General features: G+C 40.5%; 1 protein-coding gene across 1 annotated transcript in view; it reads right to left on the bottom strand.

Moving 5' to 3' along the window:
- The window catches only part of RERE (arginine-glutamic acid dipeptide repeats), a 445,015-nt gene that overhangs the window by 260,641 nt on the left and 159,575 nt on the right, over nt 1-24,799 (bottom strand). Inside the window, 1 exon segment of the mRNA XM_047724025.1 lies at nt 753-1,221. Coding sequence (XP_047579981.1) covers nt 753-1,077 — 325 coding nt within the window. The 5' untranslated portion in view covers nt 1,078-1,221.

Genomic DNA, 24,799 nt, shown 5'->3' with positions numbered 1-24,799 from the left:
CAACTCATGCATGTACTTTCTCTTCCTCTCTCTCAAAGAAATAAATAAATCTTTGGGGGGGTAGTTTTATGGGTGTCCAACAGGTTCTCAATTACTGGTTTCCCTGCATCTCATCTGAAGGCTGAGTCTGTCTCTCTCTGAACAATGCTATAAGCCTCGATACACTGAGTAAATTATAGTACATTTTCTGGAAAAGAAAGCAAGTTAGTTGTCTTCATCTACTATCACTGGTTAGAGATTCTGAAGCTCAGTTCCTTGGAAAAGGAGGTTATCAGGAGAAATGAACTTTAGTCTGAAGGCCTTTAAAGATACTTCTTCAGCTTCTGCTCACTGCTGCAGCTCATGGGAAACAGCCCGCTCCTGAGAATCTTCACTAAGGTTTACTTATCCTACCATGCGTTCCACTCTGCAGGGTCGCCACTGCCTAACTGTGTTGAACATAAAGGGCAAGGAAGCAATCAAACTATGGGATCTACTGAATAGATGGTGAAGTGAAAGAAGCCACAATACAAGGACAAAAAGAAAGAAACTGACAAATGCACTAACCGGGACAAAAGACCAAGTTGAGGGAGACACGAGCAAGAAGCCAGCGCATCCAACTGCGCCGAAGTGGGTCAATGTGTTTCCTACCTTGATTTTTTTTCAACCCAAAACTACTCTCTACTTCTCTGGGTCCCCTGTCTTCCCCTAACGTGTGAAGAGGCCTGTAAATGCAGATGACATTTCGCCACCACAAACACTGTGCTCCTTACCTCCTGGTCTATAGACGACATCATCCTCAGTGATGTAAGAGGTTATCTCGCCAGTGTCTGTCCTTTCATAACGAGATTTTTTTTTCGGTGGTTTCTTTTTGTTCTTCTTCGTGGACTCCTCCGTGGTGGCACTATTATTGTCATTATCCTCATCTTCGCTGTGGTCACTCTCAGCATAATTTTTGGCTCCTCCTTCCAAGGTGCAGCTCCTGCGTGGTCTTGAATTCTCACCCTCTCTTGCTTTGTCTCGTTTATCTCTCTCTCGGTCCCGATCTCGGTCCCGGTCCTTCTCTTTATCTTTGTCTTTGTCTTTATCAGCTGTCATGATTCTCCACGTGCCTTCTTCTGTCCTCTCACGGCTAGGCCTCCGTGAAAGGTAGACAGTAAGCCTGGGCTTCAGTCTTCTGAATTTCTCACTCAATTCCAGGGAAAATCCAACCACTCCAACTACCCCAACGTTTCAAAAACGCTAGGCAAGAAAAGAGAGAAAGAGAAACTGATTTTACTTTAACATTTTCTCATATTTCCTTCCTAAAATAATGCTTTGTTAAATAAATCTCTTACTTACTCATGTTTTAGCCCCAAAAACCTGCCAAACCATTGGAAAAAAGTTAGGACAAGTGATACAAAGTTTAAGTATGTGAAGCTTTTGGCCTCAGCTAGTATATGGCTTGGGATTTACTACCACACCAATAACGAAAACATCTCAATGCATAATAGTAAACCACACTTTCTGTTCATCAATTGTTCTCTTCTTTTGAAGGAAAAAGTAACACATACCTAATACTCAATATATAATGGGTATAATTACATAAAAGGAGCTTCATAACCCACAATATTAATTTACAAGGGCAAGAACCTATATACTAAAAGTATTAACACTGGGGGGGAGGGGGTGTTAAAAAAAATTTTTGGATAGCCTGGAAAAATGTCTCAAGATGTCTCTCACAGGGAACTATCTTCTGAAAACTCTTTCCAGCCACATCTCCAAATTTCCAGAGCTCCTCTCAAGAATAAACACAGGCATTGACTCAAATAAAAGTGATGACCCTCAAAGCAAGAGTCTTGCCTTCGATTGCAATTCTTCCCATCTTCCAAATCTACTGCTCTAGTTATTTTCCAGGAAAAATGGTATATCTGAATTATCTCTGCCTTAACAAAACAGCTTCCAAAAACAATCTTCCATCTTTAGGGAATATTAGGTGGTTTTTACATGCTTTCAAATTTCCACTATTTATAACTTCCCTAGTAAACTACTCTCTAGAACTAAGCCCAACAAGGAAAGACTGAAGTTTTTAAGACTTTACGATGAGAAGAGAGACTCTCCAATCTCAACCCAACACAATTCTTGTAAAAATTTTATAGGGTGAGGGGAGGACAATGACAGATGGATATGGACTATTTTGTTTACAAGTCAGTTTTAGGACAGTCATAATTACCAGTAATTTATCTTTTGCCATCCTGAATCATCTTCCTCAACATCTCTCATTTGTTGAACAATCTATACTAAATACTATCTACATGCCAGGTGTTTGGAACTGAAGACACAATGAGGGAAAAACTCAAGAGTCCTTGCCCTCAATGCTCTAGTGCCCCCCCCCCCAAAAAAAGCAAACAACTGGTCAATATGAGAACCATCTGCTTCTTATGTTACTAGGGCCAGACAGAAAACGACATATGCAAACAAACAAAAGATTGGTCCTCTTTATTCAGACAATAACAAACAAATCAACTTGCAATTACATGCCTTAAACACAGAGAAAATTCTATTTGGTCATGCCAAAACCATCAAAAATGATCATATACTCTCTCTAAAAAGCTCTTAGGTCAACTCTGACACCATAAAAGACCTCTCCATAAGCACTTCAAATATCCTCAGACATTCAAGAAAATATAAAATATTCACAAGCACCTATGGAAGACAGACCTATAAAGAAGTAATAATGCTGACAACTTAAAGTCAGAAGAGAGAAAGCGTGTAGCACAGACTTCGATTACTTCCTTCTACATAGGAAATAGGCTTCTAGATAGGATTTCAATTTTCTATTCATATTTCAAGAAAATGAAAAATTATCCTAGTGCCTGCAGAAGTTTTACCTAGATGAATAATCTGCTAAACAGACAGTAATATACTCCCAAGTCCCTGTAGGCCACTAGTATTAGCAACTGAAAATACGCAAGGAGACATACTACTTTCTCTACTGGGCTGAAGTTTAAAGCATGAACAAGCCAATCATGCAAGAAAGAAAACTATTAGCAAACACCGTTTTTAAAAGCGTTCCTCTTTGACACTAAAAAACATAACAAGGTCTACTTGGAATCTAAAAAGAACAAGCAGCTTAGGCTCAAAACTTCTCAGATATAGCTCAAGGGCAGACAACTGATGAATTTAAGAAAAAGAGCATTCTCTCCAGGGTTAACGAAACCAGAAAATTATGTAAAAATATTATTTCAGTATTCAAAAAGGAAAGAAATATTAAGTCCATGTTGTACATTCAACTACTCCTTACAAAATCATATATACTAGCTTCTATTTACAAAGAAATTTGAGTTATTTCTGCCAAGACTAAGCAAGAAAGAAAAATTCAAGAAACAACAGAGGGAATCCACAAAATAAAACCCCGTGTGTATATCCAAAACTTTCAGGTAACTAAGAATAGTGATAATCCAAAGCAAAAGTCAACCAATTACCAATTACATTTGACTCTAAAACACAGTGCAACAGGGATGTATTTTTTTCCCTCTGCATTTACCATATTAATCAGATTTTTTCTAAGCCTCATTATACAATGACCAACACACAATAATAATGTGACATTTGAGGAAAGGAACCCAAAGAGAAACCAGATGGCAATGACAAGTGTAGATGTCACTTCAATTTGCTAGAAATGATCTACCAATACAATAGCATTTTTGTTAACAATAAGGGGTTTATAGAGCAGGTTCCTGCCATGACCTCATTCAGTTCTTTCTCAACAGCTCAGTGAACTTGACAGAAGTCACCATCCCCACTTTATAGACTACAGAAGGGAAACTGAGAAGAAATCATGTGCATGAAGCCATACAGCCAATGATTCTGCCAAAGTAAACCCCATCCGACCCAATTATAACATACTACTCGGGTTGTAATCTGTGCCCCAACGTCACCAGCTCTTCATTGGTGCTAACTTTTCCTGCATGCATCCAGGCTGATAATTTGCACAGACAGATTTAGGAAACACACTCACTTCGCCCTTCCCTTCCCCAAAAGAAATTTTTATCCAGTAACAAAGACAAAAATATTGAAGGTATTTCTGTTGATTCACTTGCTCAACCCAGTTAAACAAAAACCAGTATAAGATACTTTTTAAGATTTTATTTTTTTATTTATTTGAGAGAGCAAAAGCGAGGTGCACTCACACACGAGTTGCGGGGGAGGGCAGAGGGAGAGAGAATTCCAAGCGGACTCCCCACTGAGCTCAGAGACCCATGCAGGGCTCCATCCCACAACCCCAAGGATCATGACCTAAGCCAAAATCAAGAGTTGGATGTTTAATTTCCTGAGCCACCCACGTACCACTATAAAATACTTTAAAAACAAAAGAAAAAAGAAAATCTAATCTAGAACATGTTCAGATTCACAAGTCTATTCACTGAACAAATGTCTACCAAATGCCTATTGTGTACTAGTTACTGCTCTAGGTTTGAGGAAAGCAGGAGAGAACCACACACAAACTTCCCTGCTCTTGTGGAGCTGATGGTCCAGGGAATGGAAAGACACCATAATCAAAAGAATGATATGTATATAATATGAGAAGATCTTAAATAAGGAATCCAATGGGGGGTGGGACGGGACTCAGTGTGGGAGACTTGCAAAGAAGGCCTTGGGCTTTGCCCCAAGCAAGAGTGTTAAAGCCTTGAGGGTACATGAAGGGAGCTCTTTCCAGCAGAGGGGGAGGAGGTGCAAATGTCCAGAGGCAGAAGTGAGCTGAGCACACACAAGATCCAGGAGGCCAGTGGGGCTGCAGTGGCATGAAGAAGAGGGAAAGTGGAAGGAGATGAGTTCAGAGAGGTGAAGGGGGGGCTGAATCCTGCCTTGTAAGCCAGTGTAAGGACTCTGGAGCCTTTACTCAAGTGCCGTGAAGTGACATGAAGTGACTCGAATGACACTTCAGCTACTGCAGGGATCTGAGTAACAGAGAAAGACATGATCTGACTATGTTTAAGATCACTCTAATCATTGAGAAAAAACCTAAAGGGATGCAGGGGTTACAGCATGAAGACCAGTGAGGGAGGAGGCTTACTATATAATAAGCCAGGTAAGAGGCAGAGGTAGCTGGGACCGACTAGCACGGCAGGGGCAGAGAAGGGGAGGAGTCTTATTTTCTGTGTATTTTTAAGGTAAGTGTCAAATTGGATGTGCTGACAAACTGGGAGGTGAGGTGTGACGGAAAGAAGCCAGGAACAACTCCAAGTGTTCTGGCATGAGCAGCTGGATGATGAAGCAGGCATTGTATGAGTTTTGGAAGAAAGATTAAGAGCTCAGGTACGAACATGCTAAGTTTGAGAGGCTTATAAAAAGCACACAAAGGGGGCGCCTGGGTGGCTCAGTGGGTTAAGCCGCTGCTTTCGGTTCAGGTCACGATCTCAGGGTCCTGGGATCGAGCCCCGAATCGGGCTCTCTGCTCAGCAGGGAGCCTGCTTCCTCTTCTCTCTCTGCCTGCCTCTCTGCCTGCTTGTGATCTCTCTGTCAAATAAATAAATAAAATCTTTTTAAAAAAAAAAAAGCACACAAAGATTTTCAGTAGGCAGAGGTCCATGCTGGAGATAAAGATTTACTTTTTAATTTCGTTTTTAAAGCCATGAGATTGAATGAGATCACCAAGGAAGTGAATGTGCATAGCTTTTCTGATAAAATTTTTTAGACCCACAAAAACCTTTAGTACTCATGCTTGAGTGGAGAGCATATTCAAAACAGACGTGCAACTTACAAATTTCCAAAAGCAGCACCCCTAGGACTAATAAAAAAACATGTATTCTTCTCAGTAGTTCCCACATTTATCAGGTTGCACTTCATCATTTTACCTTGACTGATAAAAATCTGGTCAGCCAGCCTAGCTGTGCTCTCATCTTCTCAAAATCAAAGGCCTTCAAGAGTCAGTGATACAGAACTACTACTCTTTATAACTTCAGCTAGTTCACCCTCCGCATAAACATCGTTTGCCTCTTAAAGCGAAGCCAACAACCGCTCACAAACCCCTCAACACGACTTAACAGAACTGATTCAGAAAATGCTAAAATTCCTGTCATGCTCAGGGCCCAAATCTCATTTTAAGAAAACCATTTCCTGACCCTATTTAAGCAGTCTCAGGAGGTTAGACCCATGTCAGAACTGGACTGAAAAGCCAAGACCCAAGATCTTGGCACTGCTATGTACTGAACTGCCTTGGGCAAATCACTCTACCTCTCCAAACCCGTTTCACTGCTGTAAAATAAGGACAATCACCAGTGACCTCCCAGAACTGCTTTGAGAATTAAGTTAATTAAGCATACCTTATGCATATGCACTTACAGACTGTGAAGTGCTTTCCAGATGCAAACTCTCACCAGTAGATAATACCCAATAGTATATCGTGCTATGCAAGATACAAATGTAGCCAAACATCACCCCTACCCTCCACAGTTTAGTGCCTCTTTGGGCGCGGGCTGGGGGTGAGGGCATTCTACTGTACGACTGAGAACTAAAGTGTGTAAAATGGACTACAAATGACAAAAATTCAAAAAGATCCTCTCTGGGATCATATAAATCTCACTTGTCCATGAAAAGTTGCCACTTCCTCCTGAGGTCTCACTCCCTGAATGCTAATAATCCCAGTTACTCAAGCCAAATTCTATAGGACACTTGACTCACCAAATGCAGCTAGTGAAGGACAATTAATTCTTCCTCATTCAACCACATCAAGAAATATTTGTTTGTCAAATTCCCAACCACACAGCAAGCATTTGGCTCAGCTCTTAGGGTCCACCAGTCACAGCCTGAATATCTCTATAATGTTATCTACTGCTGCTCCCCCCGATTCAGTGACAAGGCATCAACATCTTTCACAGAGACTAATACAACTGCCTTCTAACTGATCTCTGCCACTAAAATTTTGTTTTTTGCCCTCCTTCCAATTCACCCCGCAATGCAGCCAGCCAGCATGTCTGACACTGCACCACTCTTTTTAAACAGCTTTACACAGATATAATTCACACCCTAACACAATCCAGCCTTTAAAGTACAATTCAGAGGTGCCTGGGTGGCTCAGTGGGTTAAAGCCTCGGCCTATGTCTCAGGTCATAATCCCAGGGTCCTAGGATAGAGCCCCACATCACGCTCTCTGCTCAGCGGGGAGCCTGCTTCCTCTCTCTTTCTGTCTGCCTCTCTGCCTACCTGTGATCTCTGTCTGTCAAATAAATACACAAAATTTTTTAAAAATTTAAAAAAAAAAAAGTACAATTCACTTCCAAACACTGGAGAGAACCTCACGTCCTGACTGTCCCATGGCTTCTCCAGCTCCCTCTCCGTTGCTATAGAGTATTTAAGATAACTTATTTTAAATGTAGAAAAATAGGAGATTTTGTAACTGCTTGCCATTAACTTGCTGCTAAATTCCCAATATATTGATTGACTCAATAAAAAAACAGATGTTACCCCCCCCCCAAAAAAAAAAAAAAAACTAACCCCCTCAAAGCACTTCCTTCCATCTCAGGAACCCATGTGCTTAGAATACTCACCACCTCCCCTTGATCTGCCTAAACCTCAGCTCACCTTCAGGGCCTCAGGCATTTCTGCCGCCTCACTCCAGGAAGGCTCCCAGTACTCCCCATTCTGCCTGTAAAAGGGCCCTTGCTCATCCCATTGCCATCATGCACTGCTAGCCTATGGCCGTTCTCCACTAACTGACAAGGACCATGGCTAGCATATCATGTTTACTGGAACAACTCCCATTACAGCAATTTCCTCTCTGTACCAAACCCACTGTAGAGTGTCAACCTCATTATCATTTGACCACTCAGCTGAACACACACCCTCCTTCTGGAAAGGCTGCTCGCCTTTGGCTTACCTGGCACAGTCCTCTCCTGGGTCTATCAACCTGATCCTCTGCCTCCAGTACCCCCCCCCCACCAGCCAGAGCAGGAGTTCTACAGGGCACAGTGTCCCCTTTCTCATCCTCGACTTCTATCCTCATCAATCTCATACACGTCCACCAGCCCACAGGTAACACAAACACACAAGTGACCACAAACGGACATGTCTACCAAACCTCGACAGAATGAAAACTGTCCACCTGAAGTCTCCTCCTGGAGATCTCAAAGGTACCTCAACATATCCAAACTAAAGGCATGCTCTGGCCCCAAATGAGCCCCTCTTCTAAATGGTCACTCTCAGTGACTGGTGCCCCTCCTCATCCTTGTCATGCCGGCTAGACAACCAGGCAGCATCATTAGTGCCCACCTTTCATCCTAGCATCAACCCACCCTGGCACTGTTACCTTACAAATTTCTCTCAACCTCCTCTACTTCAGGACACCTCCAACACCACAACCTCAGTTACAGCTTCTAGGATGGCTTTTCTGGACCACTTCAACTGGCTTCTCTTCAAATCCACTCCTGTGAGCCCTTACAGTTCTCCTTCTACACTCCAGCCAGGGTGCACCTCTCAAAAGGCTGATATGATTATGTCAATCACACCTTAAAAATGGTCATTCAATGACTTCCCACTTCTGTCAGCTAAAAACCCAAATCATAACATGATCTACAAGGCCCTTTTATTTTTTCTAATGTTTTCTTAAGTTATCTCTACCTCTAATATGGGGCTTAAACTCATAATCCCCCAAGACCAAGAACTGCATGCTCCTCTGACTAAGCCACACAGATGCTCCAAGCCCTTCATCTTCTTATCTGACTCATTTCACACCACTCTGGCATTCCTTCCCTCAGTTCCCTGAATACACCACACTCCCCCCTGCCTGGAGCGAGTACTCTGCTCAGGTTCTTCCTTTGGTCTGTGATGCTTCTCTCCTTTCTTGGCCTATGTGTCTCCTACTCTTCCTTCAGGTCGCAGCTCAGCAACAACTTCCTTGAGATGTCTTTTCCTGTCCAAAAATGATTAGGTTAAATCCCTTTGCAACACTTTCTACAACCGTAAGTTCACATTTATTTGTGTGACTTGATGAGCAGCTGTCCAGAAGCTAGAAGCTCCATGAGAAGTTGACCCTTGACTGTTTTTGCCCCCTCTAGTATTCTCAGATTTCTCAAATCCTAACTCTGCCTGGTATGCAAAGATAAGCAATAAATCATCTTTTCCTGCCCTCCGTTTCACACATGAGCTAGATAAGTCAAGAGAGCACTATGATAAGATTTTATTTGGGAAAGAAAATATTTCATGAGCAAACAAGTGAAGTGGTACTTGGGCTGGATCATAAACCCTGAACAGGGTAGGGATGAGCAAAATGATATAGAAAACATTTCAGGTACAAAGAAGTACAGTAAGAAGAATGGTGGATTAATCACCATCCTTAATGGGAACTACAGGGAAAAACCAGTAGGAAATGGGCTGGGGGAGGGGCATGTAGGGAGGATAGTTAATGGAGGTTCCTAAAATAATAAAGCAACTATCACTCACTGAGCACTTAATATGCACTAAGCATTTTACACATTAATCCATTTAATCCTCACCAGATTAGTAATTATTCAAGAAAAAAAAACGTGTAAACCAGGACATATGACCAACCTAACTCTGTTCAATAGGTACAATTGTTATGTACATTTTCCAATGCAAAAGCAACCACAGAGAAGCTGAGCAAGTAGACCAAAATCACACAATTATGTATTAGATCTAGGATATATAACCAGGCCGTAGCCTCTGGGGCCTATACTCTTTTTTTTTTTTTTTTTTTTAAGATTTTATTTATTTATTTGACAGAGAGAGATCACAAGTAGACAGAGAGGCAGGCAGAGAGAGAGAGGAGGAAGCAGGCTCCCTGCCGAGCAGAGAGCCCGATGCGGGACTCGATCCCAGGACCCTGAGATGATGACCTGAGCCGAAGGCAGCGGCTTAACCCACTGAGCCACCCAGGCGCCCCTGGGGCCTATACTCTTAACCACAAGGCCATATTGCCTTAAATTATCCATCCTTAAAAGCTAAGTTATCCAAAACAACAGGCTAAGCATACAGGTGTCACTGAAGGCTCTTGAGACAAAAGGAACATTTTGGAAACATTGACCTTGTTTGACTGGAGACTAGGAGTTGTTAGTTCCAGCTGAACAAGCTTGCTTTCCAATCCCCTGTCTCTGAAAGCCTAGATCAGGAACCAAAGCACCCCAAGAACTTCTGCCTTTGCCATTTCCGCATTTAGCATTCTCCTTTAGGAACAAAATGAGATGGTCCAAATGCAGAAGATGCCCCATCTTCCGGGCCCTGCCTCTAAGAGAAGCAGCTGCAGCCTGCATGCCAAGGAAAACCAAAAAGGCATGCTACAGTTGGGCAACTTGCTTTCAAAAGGAAACCAATTTTCTTCTCCTGTTCCTTTTCATATCAACATCCTGGGAGAGAAAATGTAATTAATGACTTTTGCTCTAGAAAGGGAAATGTCACTCCAACACTTGCCCTCACTGGATAAGAACTACGGTATTCTCATAAACAACAACCTGCTGCAGAGAATACTTCAAAATATGGCAGAAAAATCACCTACGCACCTGCAAGGTAACACTGAAATATGGGGTCAGCAGGTCTGTGACCCCATGCAGAGGTAAGACTATGTTTTACCCGAAACTGATGTGGTACTAAGAGTAGTTCTTCTGTGTAAAAATAAATGAGTTGTGAAGTTCTTCCGCCTGACAAGCTCAACAATGTAAGCGAATGAGTGGCAGTACACGCAACTCCAACAATTCTCTACATTTGGGGTTAATGAATACTTAAACTCAATCAATCCTGAGTTAGCATACCCAGTACTGAAAGAACATAAGGGAGATGGGATGCACTAGTCAAATTCAGGGAGGGACCTCTGTGATATCAAAACAGAAGGAAGCGCTGAATGACTATCCCTTATTCAAAAGTGGATGTAATGCTTAGAGTAACATTTCCTCCCTCTGAAGCTTGGGGGAAAAGTGGAAAGAATAAAGATTAGTGGACTCTTGACAATTTCTTTCCAAAACACGTAACAATCACAAAACAAAGAACCAGCAAAGGGTGGGGAAGGCACCCAAAACAGCAAAACTCTAGATTACAATTAACAACTCAATTAAATTGTTTAAATAACAAACAATATATACTCTTTTTATCTGAAGTAGGAGTAAGGAACTCCCAAAGATGAGGTGTCCAAGGAGGTTTCCAACAAGGAAATAACTCATCATCCCTTCAAGAACACACAAACTCATTCAATATAAGCAACTGCTTTCCTACACTGTTAAATGTGAAATTCTACCAAATACACACTGAATTTTTTGCCTTGCACACTGCCTAGAGCTACGTCACTTCTGCTCAGTGGATTAAAGAAAATTCAATGGTCACTCTAAAGCAGGCTTTCTCAACTGTGGCATGATAAACATTTGGGGCCCAATCATCCTTTGTTGTGGGGAGGCTGTCCTGTGTATTATCCCTGGGTCTCGACCCACGTAGGCTGTAATATCACAACCCTCTGCTCCAATCAGGACAACAAAAAATAACTCCAAATATTGACACCTATTCTCTGGGAAGCAAAGCTGCTTACAGTTGAGAACAGCTGCTTTAAAACAAATAAATTCTATCACAGACATTTCAAGGGGCTAAGCATGTGTGTTGTTTTGTTCGTAATTATGCTTAAGTAACATGCAATCCATAAAGCAAATACCATTACAAAAACTCGAAGATGGCATGTTCTTTGTTCTCTGCAGTAAGCTAGACTAGTTCAAAGCACCGCCTGAAATAGCATTTCACAGGTCCCTGACACTGAATTGGGAAAACAGAAGTAACATACCTGAAAACCTTGATGTTTCCTGGCAAGCCCTGAAGGGTTGTTAGGAGTAATATTACTCGTCTGTGACTTGCCTAATCATGGGGCCAAGTGGATGCTTCTGTTACCATGTAATTAAAGAGAAAACCTGATGTCCACAATGCCAAGTATAAGGGAAACCAAATGCCTATGAATCCAAGCCCCTGATACGAAAGGGGATAGAATTCCTAAGCTCACTTTCACAAAGCACAGCCATAAATAGAACCCTAAGCAGAGGGATGACTAAAATACATCCACACAACAGAACATTATTCAGCAATAAAAAGAAGTAAAATACTGATAGATGTTACAACATGAATAAAACCTGGAAAACATTATGATACATGGGGGGAAAAGCCAGTCACAGATTGTCCAAGAAAGGCAAATCCACAGAGACAGAAAGCACATTGGGGCTGGGGGGTCATGGGACTGCTATGGTTACTAGGATCCTTTTAGGAGTGATAAAAATGTTCTAGAATTGACTGTGGTGATGGCTGCACCTATCTGTGAATTAAAAGCCATTAAATGTATAATTTAAATGGGTAGATTATATGTGAATTATATTTCAATAAAGCTATTCAAACACCCAAACAGCAGTGTTACAAACAAGTAAGAAGAAGCTCAAGCTTACTCCAGCTAAGAAAAAAGATACACCTGGCTAAAATAAGGATGAGCTCTTACCTCTGGAACTAACACCACCTCTTAAAGCTGTAAAAGCATAGTTAATTAAACATATAGAAGGAGAAGTTTTATTTCATGTAATGCTAGAAATGAAAGAGAACCTTCTTTGGACCACAACAATCTTTAATACACAGGAATATGTAGTCAGGTTTACCACCTTTATCCAACATGTTCAAAAGTAGGTGAGATGGACAGGGTGGCTTTAAGTCTGCAGGGTTCCAAGATTCAAAGTAATTCCCAACCATGGCACAGAAGCTCTCAGCATTTGATGGCAGGGAATGACAAGGTGAATTTTATAGTTAATACAATTATACTTCACACACATATGAAAAACCAAAAGCATTCATAATACACTTCTAATCCAGGGGTACAAATTACATCAAGGGAAAAACAGAATCATAAACTCACTGGAGCAGTCCTTCTAAAAACACTTAGAATCTGACCCTTAGATGAAAACAAAAAGTAGCCCTGACTAAAAGAAGTCTAAGCCAAAACTCAACTGGCCATTTTCTATGTGTGAGCTATTCTAAAGGTTTTTGTTTTGTTGTTTTTTTTTTTTTTAATTTGACACAGAGATAGATAGTACAAGTAGGCAGAGCAGCAGGCAGAGGAAGAGGGAGAAGCTGGCTCTCCCCTGAGCAGGGAGCCCAATGCGGGGCTCAATCCCAGAACCCGGGGATCAGGACGGGAGCTGAAGGCAGCAGCTTAACCGACTGAGCCACCCGGCACCCTATGTGTGAGCTACTCTAACTGGGTGTGACACTCTCTAGGTTGACCACATGTATTGCCCTGCCATCTCTGTTGGCCTGCGGTCAGAGAAAAACAGAAGAGCCACCAGATCTACTCAACTGCAGATGCAGGCAAGCAGTGAGTGAGCAGGGAATACTGCGAGTCCCAGGGCCTGGACCCCAACACTGATCATCAAATGCACACAAAGTCCGGAGCAGACTCTCAGTGACTTCTTCCACTAACGCAGCAAATATCCATGTGTGACCAGACTACATGAAATCTCTAACCTCAGACAGAGCTGAGAGTTTAGAAGGAAGAGAGAGAGAGAAGGCAAACAAACAGGAAAATACACAGTTTACTACCTGGTGATAAGTGCTATGGAGAAAAGCAAATCCAGGCAAAGAGGATGAAAGGTTGTTAAGTTATTTATGGTAATCACTGATAAGAGGTCATTTGACTTAAAGAAAGTAAGTGAGCAAGTTGTGTGATTAGCCCGGGGAAAAGCATTCCAGCCAGAGAGAAAAGCAAGAATGAAGGCCTGAGACAGAAGCGTGCCTGGCATTTCCAAACAGCAGCAGAAGGCCAAGGTGGCCAGAGCAGTGGAGACAAGAAGGAAGCCAGAGATGAGAGGAAGCTGGGAGCATTTACTGAAATAAGAGAAAAGCCACTATAGGGTCTTGCAGAGAGAAGTAACTGAGTTACATTATAATAGATTCCCTCTGGCTACTGTAGGGATAAGCAAACTACTGATTCCGGCAAGGTAGTGGGCACATGGGCGCTAGCAGAGGTCAGAACACAGACTGGTCAAGCAAAGCCATCACAATCTGTTGTCAGACTGGATATAGTATGAGACAAAGAAGAGGCCCAGATCTAGGCCTGAGCAACTGAGCTGTCATTTCCTGATCTTGGGACAAGAAGGAAAACTGGGAATTCTGTTTGAAACGTTAAATTTGAGATGGCTAATAGATAGCTAAGCAGAGTTGAGAGGTCAGAAAGCTTCGGGCATGTAAACCTAGGAGTCCTCACCATAAAAGTAGTATCAACAACCATGTGACAAGACGGTTGAAATATAGGGATGAAATATTCCAAGGTGGCAAGAAAATAATTTGCAGCAAGTAAGAAACCACTGAGAGGCCAACTATATTTGTGAATGACCAGTGAAGCTACAGTGACAGGATGGTGGAAAGACTGCATCAAGACCATATTCTGAAAATCCCAAAACGAAAACAATAGAGGGATTTATTCACAGAGAAACCCACTACACATGGAAAAATTCCCTATAGACAAATTCTGTATTAATGATGGTACCAAATGCTGCATTTAATAGAATCTAGGCTGCTACAGTCTTAGTTGGTTTCCACTCTAGGAAGACGTAAGAGGGGAACACTCCCCCACCCTGTTTCAAAGGGAAATACACCTGTTGTCCAAATGAAGACTTAAGGGTAGGGTATGCTGTTTGAAAGGTTCTCTCCTTGCAAATTAATAAAAGAGAAGTATTGGATTTTAAAAATAACTTCCATAGGTAATATTTCTGAGGCCCTAAAGTGAACACTGTACACTTAAGGTCTACGTGAAAAAAAAGAAAGAAAACATAGTGATTAAGCATTGAATTTAAAATAGAAGCTCAGGGACGCCTGGGTGGCTCAGTTGGTTAAGCAGCTGCCTTCGGCTCAGGTCATGATCCCAGTGTCCTGGGATCGAGTCCCACATCGGGCTCCTTGCTTGGCAGGGAGCCTGCTTCTCCCTCTGCCTCTGCCTGCCATTCTGTCTGCCTGTGCTCGCTCTCTCTCCCTCTCTCTCTGACAAATAAATAAAATCTTAAAAAAATAAATAAATAAATAAATAAAATAAAATAAAATAGAAGCTCAATCCCAGAAAAACAAAGTTTAATAGGCTCATTAGTGATGTTTAGTTGGTGCCATAATTTGAATCCTAAAGAAGAACTGGTAAGTCAAAGAAGTATTATTTTTAAATGTTTAATATGAAAGGTGTACCTAGATTAAAAATCTATGTGCCTTATCAAGAAAATTATGATTACATTAATCAATGAAAGAAAGGAAACAGTGCCAAATTCAAAAAATCATACTCTGGAAATATAATTTTAAAAGATCAAATTACCAAATTCTGGCTAATGACAAAAAAGATGTTTTCAACAACGAGAGAAAATGCAATATTCTTCTGTCATTTGCTACCTCCTCTATGAACAAATTATTTCATAAATTGTGACCTTCCAGAATTTGAACCTATGTTCATCAGAGTCTTTATCAGAAATTGAATGAAGTCATTTTATGCCTAGAATCTGACACAAAAATGTATGGTTCATAGAAGATGCTCAAATTTCCCATTACAAATTTGGAAAACACTTTATTGGATATTTTAGGTAAATTCAATTTCGATTATCTTTCCTCATTGTTATTTCCTATCTTATAGTAGAGAATACACAATGAATTTTTCAGAGTCCCATATAAGCACCTGCAAACTATTTCCAGTATACGATAGAAATACCATCTCCTACATATGTGAACAGTGGTAAGCATGAACTCCAGGTAATGTGAACAGTGCAAGCATGTTCCACAGTTGACTATTTTAGATTCCCTGTACTTACTGGGCCAAAAGACTGATTATATTAACATTCAGAATAAGAATAACCATAAAAGAAGGGGAAGGGTCACTTCCCAGTAAGACAGTCTACATTTCTAAATAAGCATTCTTACATATAATTATACAGCTGCCATCATTCATCAGCAATGATGGCAGCACCGCTAATGTTTTCTCAGCACTAAAGTCTCTCCATAACCAAGAAGGATACCCAAGACGCCAAGAGCAGTTAAGCGATACACGACACATACAAAAAGAAGCTGAAAAGCACAACAGTCAAATCTGTGGGTGCAAGAGCCACATGGACACTTCCCATTCTGAAACATAAAAATGAAGAAACTGTAAGTAGATAGAAGGAAACTATGGAAGGAGGCATGGTACAGCACCGACTAACAGAGTGTCAGCTGAAGTTCCCACTGCTAAGTGCCAGCACTAACCTCTCTGGCTATTCAGATACACCATACATGGCTTCAAGCCCTAGTGTGTTTAGCCCCATTGTACCATCACAGTTTTTACAGAGTCCCTTTGCAAAATAAAAATAGCTTAAGAATATACCAGAGCCAGGAGAGAAGAACAAGATGGCAGAGGAATAGGAGACCTAAATTTCATTGGTCCCAGGAATTCAGCTAGATAGTTATCACACCATTCTGAACACCTACAAACTCAACAGGAGATTGAAGAATAGAATAACAGCAGTTCAGGGTGCCTAGATGGCTCGGTGGTTAAGCCTCTGCCTTTGGCTCAGATCATGATCTCAGGCTCCTGGGATTGAGCCCTGCTCAGCAGGAAGCCTGCTTCCCCTGCTCCCCCACCTGCTGCTCTGCGTACTTGTAATCACTCTCTCTCTCTGTCCAATAAATAAATAAAACGCTTTAAAAAGGGAAAAAAAAAAAAAAAAACGAATAGCAGCACTTCTATGAACAGAAAAGCAACCACTGCCTGGAAGGTAGGACGTGCAGAGAAGTGAATCCGAGGTGATATTTGGGAAGACAGACCCGGGGCGGGGGGGGGGGGGACTCCATCAACCAACTACTATGATAGAGCAGCAGAACACAAAATCAGAATTTTTAGAAATCTGCTCCATGGAGGTACATTGCTCCAGCACTTAGACCACAGTGTGGTCTCAGGACCTCGGGGTCACAGAAAGACCAGGGATGCCTGAGTGTGGCACAGCTCCTAAGTATCAGAGCGGGGAAACCAGCTACAAAGACTGAGCCCAGGCATGGGCTTTCGGCTAGGGGTTGCCATAAACCGTGATCCCAGCACAGCTGGGCCATTACTCTTCCAGTAAGAACCCAACAAGCAGGGGCGCCTGGGTGGCTCAGTGGTTAAAGCCTCGGCCTTCGGCTCAGGTCATGATCCCAAAGTCCTGGGACAGAGCCTCGCATCAGGCTCTCTGCTCAGCAGGAAGCCTGCCTCTTCCTCTCTCTCTCTCTCTCTCTCTGCATGCCTCTCTGCCTACTTGTGATCTGTCAAATAAATAAAAATCTTAAAAAAAAAAAAAAAAAAAAACAAGCAGCAGATCCGGGAAGACTCCCCTTCCTCCCCAGGAGGAAGCAGCATGGCACCGTGCTGCAGAAATCTGCTCGGTCTGAAGACTCTAAACAGGGCCGTATGCCAGAAACAGGTACGCTCAGTAACAGGCCAGATGACCATGGAGCGTAGCTGGAGCACAGGAAACAAGAGTGACTGCTTTTCTCTGAGGGCTCACTGAGAAATGGGACCCTGAGTTCCCGGCTCCTCCAGGGCTGGAGATTGGAAGGTCACCATTTTCATTCCCATCCTCCAAAGCTGCATAGAAAGCATTAAGGGAACAAAAGCTCCGAGGGCGAACCCGAGCAGATTACTTATCCTGGCCCCTGACAAGGGTGGTGCAGTTTCACCTTGGGCAAAGACTTTAGAGAATCACTACAATAGGCCCCTCCCCCAGAAGATCAGCAAGCATAACCAGGCAAGACCAAGTTCACCGATCAATGAGAACTACAAAACTCCAGTGCTAGGGGAATGCAGTGCACAGAATTCATGGCTTTTTTTCCCGTGATTCTCCATTCTGTCAAAGTTAGGTTTTTTTCTTTTTTTTTTTTTTTTTAATTTTTCTTTTTCCTTTTTCAACCAACATCTTATCAATTCCTTTCTTAAAACCTTTTTTAATTTTCATTTTTACAGTCATATCTACCCTTCATTGTATTTAACCTTATTTTGTGTGTGTGTTTCTTTCCTTAAAATTTTGAGATACAGCTTCTTCTTCTAAAAGACCAAAATATACCCTAAATCCAATGTATGGCTTTGTTCTAGTCTCCCACTTGATCACATTCTCTCTCTTTTTAAAAAAAATTTTTTTTCTTTCCTTTTTTAACCAATTTATCAATTCCATTTTTAAAATCTTTTAAAATTTTCATCTTTACGGTCATATTCCATCCCTTCATCATATTTACCCTTCCTTTGTATATAAATAAGTCCTTCTTTCTTTAAAATTTTGGGAGGCAGTTTCTTCTAACAGACCAAAATACACCCAAAATCTAGAGTGTGGTTCTGTTCTATTCACTAGCCTGATTATATTCTTCTCCCCTACCCCCCACCTTCTATCCCCTCCAGTTTGGGGTCTCTTCTAATTTCTTTAGTGTGTATTTTTCTGGGGTCATTGTTATACTTTTAGCATTTTGTGCTCTCATTCATCTATTCTTCTCTGGACAAAATAACAAAACAGAAAAACTCACCTCAAAAAGAAAAGGAACAAGAGGCAGTACTGACTACCAGCGACCCAATCAATACAGACATTAGTAAGGTGTCAGAACTAGAATTCAGAATGAGGACTACTCAAGATACTAGCTGAGCTTGAAAAAAGCACAAAAGATAGTACAGACTCCCTTTCTGGAGAAATAAAAGAACTAAAATATAACCAAGTCAAAATCAAAAAGGCTATTAATGAGGTGTAATAAAAAATGGAGGCTCTATCTACTAGGATAAATGAAATAGAAGATAGAATTAATGATACAGAAGACCAAATGATGGAGAATAAAGAAGCTGAGAAAAAGAGAGATACACAACTACTGCATCACAAGAGGAGAATTCCAGACATAAGTGATACCATAAGACAAAACAATACTAGAATATTTTGGGATCACAGAAGTAGAAGAAAGAGAGAGGGGGGCAGAAGGTATATTGGAGCAAATTACAATAGAAAACTTCCCAAATCTGGGGAAGGAAACAGGAGGCACAGAGAACCGCCCTCAAAATCAATAAAAATAGGATAGTACCTTTACATCTAATAGCAAAACTTACAAGTCTTAGAGACAAAGAGAAAATCCTGAAAGCAGCTCAGGACAAGAAGTCTGTAACCTACAACAGTAGAAACATTAGACTGGCAGGAGACCTATCCACAGAGACCTGGCAGGCCAGAAAGAACTGGCATGATACATTCAGAGCACTAAATGAGAAAAATATGCAGCCAAGAATACTATATCCAGCTAGGCTGTCAATGAAAATAGAAAGAGAGATAAAAAGCTTCCAGGACAAACAAAAACTAAAAGAATTTGCAAACACCAAACCAGCCCTACAGGAAATATTGAAAGGGGTCCTCTAAGCAAAGAGAAAGCCTAAGAATAACATAGCCCAGAAAGGAACAGAGACAATATACAGTAACAGACACCTACAGGCAATACAATGGCACTAAATTCATATCTTTCAATAGTTACCCTGAATGTACATGGGATAAGTACTCTAATTAAAAGACACAGTGTATCAGACTGGATGAAAAAACAAGATCCATTGATATGCTGTCTGCAAGAGACTCATTTTAGACCCAAAACACCTCCAGATTTAAAGTGAGGGGGTAGAAAACCATTTACCATGCTAATGGCAATCAAAAGAAAGCTGGGGTGGCAATCCTTATATAAAACAATAACTGTCCCCAATGGAACACTTGCTCTGATTTGGTCATTCTTCTAAATGCTTCAAACCTATAATGTTATTTAATCCTCAAACAGCTAGGAGCTACAACTATCATCATCACAATCATGTGAATTAGGAAACTGAGACTCATGAATAACTTGTCAGGTGGCAAATACATAAGGAGAATATAGAGGATATTCGAGCCCAGGCCTGCAATTTCTTAAAGCAAAGGATTATTTACCACACCTATGTCAATAAACTGAACATCATTCTAAATGAAATGAATGGTCCCTAATGAAAACTGCAAGCTGAAAAACATTAGGGAACAATTAAAAATATATATCCATAAAGGAGATTAAAACTATAGAACCAGTGTAAAGAAAAAAACCAAGAAGGAGCAGAACTGTTCAAAGTAAAATAATACTGTATCCAAAGATGATGATGATGATGATGATGACGACGACGACAATGACAAAGGGTCAAAAAGAATGAAATAAGTAATCCAGTAAAATCCTGTAGATAGAGCAAATAATATAAGCATTGAAATAAATTGTATTTATGAATTTAACACACTGCCTAAAACTAAGAGACATATAAAAAAATGAATGACTACCAAATAGGCCATTAGTGTATTAAACAAAAGCAGTCTCAATAAAAAGGAGAAAAAGAAAATACAAGTAACAGTTTTCTAATTATTGAAAAGTGAGAAAGATAATTCATGTAGATTCTTCCCTCAAGTACATTTACTTTGAAAAGAAGCCTATATAAGGGGTGAATTGAAGGGAACATGAGCAGAACCAGATGGGTACAGATGCATGAGTATGTTTATGTCTTAGAAGTAATGTATTTTAGGGGCACTTGGGTGGCTCAGTGGGTTAAAGCCTCTGGCTTCAGCTCAGGTCACCCTGGGATCGAGGCCTGCATTGGGCTCTCTGCTCAGCAGGGAGCCTGCTCCCTCCTCTCTCTCTGCCTGCCTCTCTGCCTACTTGTGATCTCTGTCTATCAAATAACTAAATAAAATCTTAAAAAAAAAAAAAGATGTATTTTAAATGGAAGTGGTTGCATGTATGTCATGGGAAGATTAATCCATAAAACCTGAAATAGTGTGGGGAGGTGGTGGGCAGCTCATCCAGTGTCTATTCAAAAATAGACTTTTCCACTAAAAGGAGAAGCAAAAAATTGAAGATATAAGTGAAATTTGATATATTTAAAATATGCTAGGAAGATTTCTACAAGCAACTTTGGAAACAGATGACTTCAGAAATTTTTTTTTTTAATTTTATGATTTTGTTACTGTTGATACTCCTCTGTTTTTTACATCCTTTGTATGTTATGTGTTAAATCATTTACTACTTCAAAAAAAGAATATATCAGTGCCCTTCTATTAGGTGTTTACAAAAATTCTTAAATACCGTTAACTCAGGGTCAAATACTAATTCTGTCTAACAAAACAAAAAACAAACACCTTGAATATGTGTAATCAGCAAGACCCAGAATAAACTCATATGGAAGACAAAATATTATTTCATTTTCACCCTTCTCTTGGTAAGAACAGAGACACACATTCAAGAATAGTCCCTGTTATAATATAGGAGATAAATTTATTTATTACATCAAACTTTAAAGAATAAAATAAGAGCCGGACATCGCCCATAATATACCCTAGTCCTGCTCAGCTTCCAACATATACTCTAATAAGAAAAAAATCATCTGCCTCTTGTCCATCTGGGAATGAAACGAGAAAGCCATCAACTCTACATGAGGGATTTCCAATATAAGTATGACACCTCTCTAAAGCAAGTGTCTGCCAGGAACTTGGAAAGAAAGTCATTACTGAGAGACCCATTAATTTGCAAGGAAGGGCTCCAAAAGATAAATGCCAAAACAAGAAAAACTAAATGTCATGTTTCTTTAAAGAACAGAGTGAGGAAGCTTAATAATACTGTCAATAGTTTATGTTAAAACATACACACATTAAATCTACAGCATTACAATTTAAAATGCAAATTTTATTAAATATTATGTGCAAAACTGCAGGTTTTTCCATAGGCCTCATCCTCATCTTGACATTTATAAATTATTAAGCAGCACTGTAACTACGACTAGACTAAAAGAGAACCTTTTGACTTATAGACCTGAACATTATCATCAAAAGGAATGTAATACAGGGAGGGGAAAAAAAGAAAATATGAAAAAGCAAGTGAAAGGATCACACCTAGGAAGAGTAACTGTGATAATACTGAGCAGGACAGGAGGAGGCAGAGACTGCATTCATTCCCTCCAGAAGCAAGTCCACCTGCTAACACGACTTGTATTGGTCATGTGTTGGCAGGCTTAATACCACACAGGTATTTTTTCCTAAGCTTTCATCTCATATAGTCTTTTTAAAAACAAACAATCAAAAACAAAACAAACAAACAAACAAACAAAAAAAAAACCACACACACAGTAGAGCAATTGCCAGATTAAATAAGGTCTGTATCCCAACTATTTAAAGTTAAGTTCCCTTGACAAATTTCCTCAATTTTGTTGTCAAGGAAAAATTAAAGCAACAAGCAAAACACTCTTTCCATATTCCACAACCACAAAAATATCAGGAGCTCAGTTTACTGCCCCATGTAAACGTCTAGTGAAGAGCTCTAGTCTCTAGTGACCTTTAAGAACAGCTGGAAAGTGCAAGCAAGCAATATTCAACACGAGAGAACATAAATCTCAAAAGCACCTGACAAACACAACCTGGAAGACTGAACTGTAAACGGAGCAGAGGGTTACAGCAGCATTCTCCAAAGAAATCCTCTCTTTCACTTCAGAAAACAGAGGAATTTTTCTCAAATCCTTTCAATGGAAAAACTGCCACTGCCGATTAATGTCAATTTGATCAAATCTATGAGGCCTGAGGGAAATGCACAAGATCCCTTTCTTTACTCTCCTCCCTGCTTCATCTTGCAACTTGCAAATTGACTAACAATATGACTAACTACCTAGAGACATGTGTGCCATTTTCAGCAACTGCTAATTTACAGTTTTATTTGTTTTTAACCAGCTGGATGTGATGTGTTTTGCCTCTTCCCTATAGGTCTGTCACTTCAGTGTTTTTTAAACAAATGACATGATATGAACAAAGAACCATTTTAGACTATTACAGAATTTTAGAACTGTGTCAAAAAGGCAGTAATAGTAAAAGGCAGCTCTTCTCACCAATGAAAAACCCACAAAAGTCCCTAATAGTAGGGAAGAAATTTTTAAGCATCATGAGAGCCTCATTACTGCACCCACACTAAGCAAATCCTACCCTCTACCAGATCAAAAAACAGCAGGACACATGTTTGTTGGTGATACTATTAACCTTTCTGCTAAATTCTGGCTTGGTAATCAACCAGATGGATTCAAAGACCAACTGAAGATGATATGAGGGCTTCTACCTCTAGTTCTCATAACCCATGGGGAGAGGCAGATGATGCATGTAATTGAATGGAGAAGAGATTTTAATTTTGGAAAGTGTCAACCTTCAACTGCCTCTTACATAGCCATCCAGACTGAGGAATCTACTGGACAGTTGGAAATACAGTCTCAGCTCCATCAAATGCTCAGAAGAAAGACCAAGGCAAGGAAGCGCATGGACATGTGAGTCTTCAACATATTTAAAAAAACTAAAATACAAAGATTCCAAAGGTATTCATTCTGTACTAAATGCGGTGGCCCAGAAAAAATATTAAATGAAAAGTAAGGGGCTAAACATAGACACCATGAGCAGATTCCAAACCGAATTCCTTAAAAAAGAAAAAGAAGAAAACAGAAAAGAAAAATCTGGACCCCTTATAGGCAGCCCAAAACCAACAACCATCACAATAAAACCCTCTATCTAAAGAAAATGTGTAACAGCCAAACTATGGAAAGAGCACAGATGTCCATCAACAGAGAAGTGGTTAAAGATGATATGTTGTACACACACACACACACACACACACACACACACACGAATACTATGCAGCCATCAAAAAATGAAATCTTGCCATTTGCAACGATGTGGATAGAACTAGGGGGTATTATATTGAGCAAAGTAAGACAATCAGAGAAAGAAAATTATCATATGTTCTCACTGATATGTGGAATCTAAGAAACAAGGCAGAGGATCATAGAAGAAGAGAGAAAAAAATAAGAAGAAACCAGAGAGGGAGACAAACCATAAGACAATCTCAGGAAACAAAATGGAGGTTGCTGAGTGGTGGGAGGTGGGAGAGATGCGGTGGCTGGGTGAAGGACACTGGGGAGGGAATGCGTTGTAGTGAGCACTGTGTATTGTGTAAGACTGATGAATCACAGACGAGTACCCCTGAAACAAATAATACATTATATCTTAATAATAAAAAATAAAATAAATACAAAGTAAGTGTATGACACACTGCTGGTGCTCATAAAGTTTGCACCTATATTGTCATACTAGATGGTCAAAGACTTTAGGTAAGAAAAATGTTCAACAAATTAGTTACCAACAGAATCAAACACGCAGAAGATACTGCCTGGTGTAATTCATCTCCAAAAAATGACCAATGCCAACTTGTTCTTCCTCAGAACAGCATGTGAGTTGCAGACAATAGTAACAGAAATTCAGATGTTGGCTAGGATGCAGAGAAAGGGGAACCCTCCTACACTATTGGTGGGAATGCAAGCTGTTGCAGTCACTCTGGAAAACAGTGTGGAGTTTCCTCAGAAAGTTGATTGTAGAGCTACCCTACAACCCAGCAATCACACTACTGGGTATTTACCCTAAAGATACAAATGTAATGACCCGAAGGGGCACGTGTACCCGAATGTTTATAGCAGCAATGTCTACAACAGCCAACCTATGGAAAGAGCCTAGATGTCCATCAACAGATGAATGGATAAAGAAGGTGTGGTGTGTATATATACAATGGAATACTATGCAGCCATCAAAAGAAACGAAAATCTTGGGGTGCCTGGGTGGCTCAGTGGGTTAAAGCCACCGCTTTCCACTTGGGTCATGATCCCAGGGTCCCAGGATTGAGCCCCACATCAGGCTCTCTGCTCACCAGGGAGCCTGCTTCCTCCTCTCTCTCTCTCTCTCTCTCTCTCTCTCTGCCTGCCTCTCTGCCTACTTGTAATCTCTATCTGTCAAATAAATAAATAAAATCT

This window comes from Lutra lutra, chromosome 4, assembly GCF_902655055.1.
Source record: "Lutra lutra chromosome 4, mLutLut1.2, whole genome shotgun sequence".
Taxonomy (NCBI): domain Eukaryota; kingdom Metazoa; phylum Chordata; class Mammalia; order Carnivora; family Mustelidae; genus Lutra; species Lutra lutra.
The sequence above is the reverse complement of the archived record's forward strand: the minus strand, read 5'-3'. Positions and strand labels throughout refer to the sequence as shown.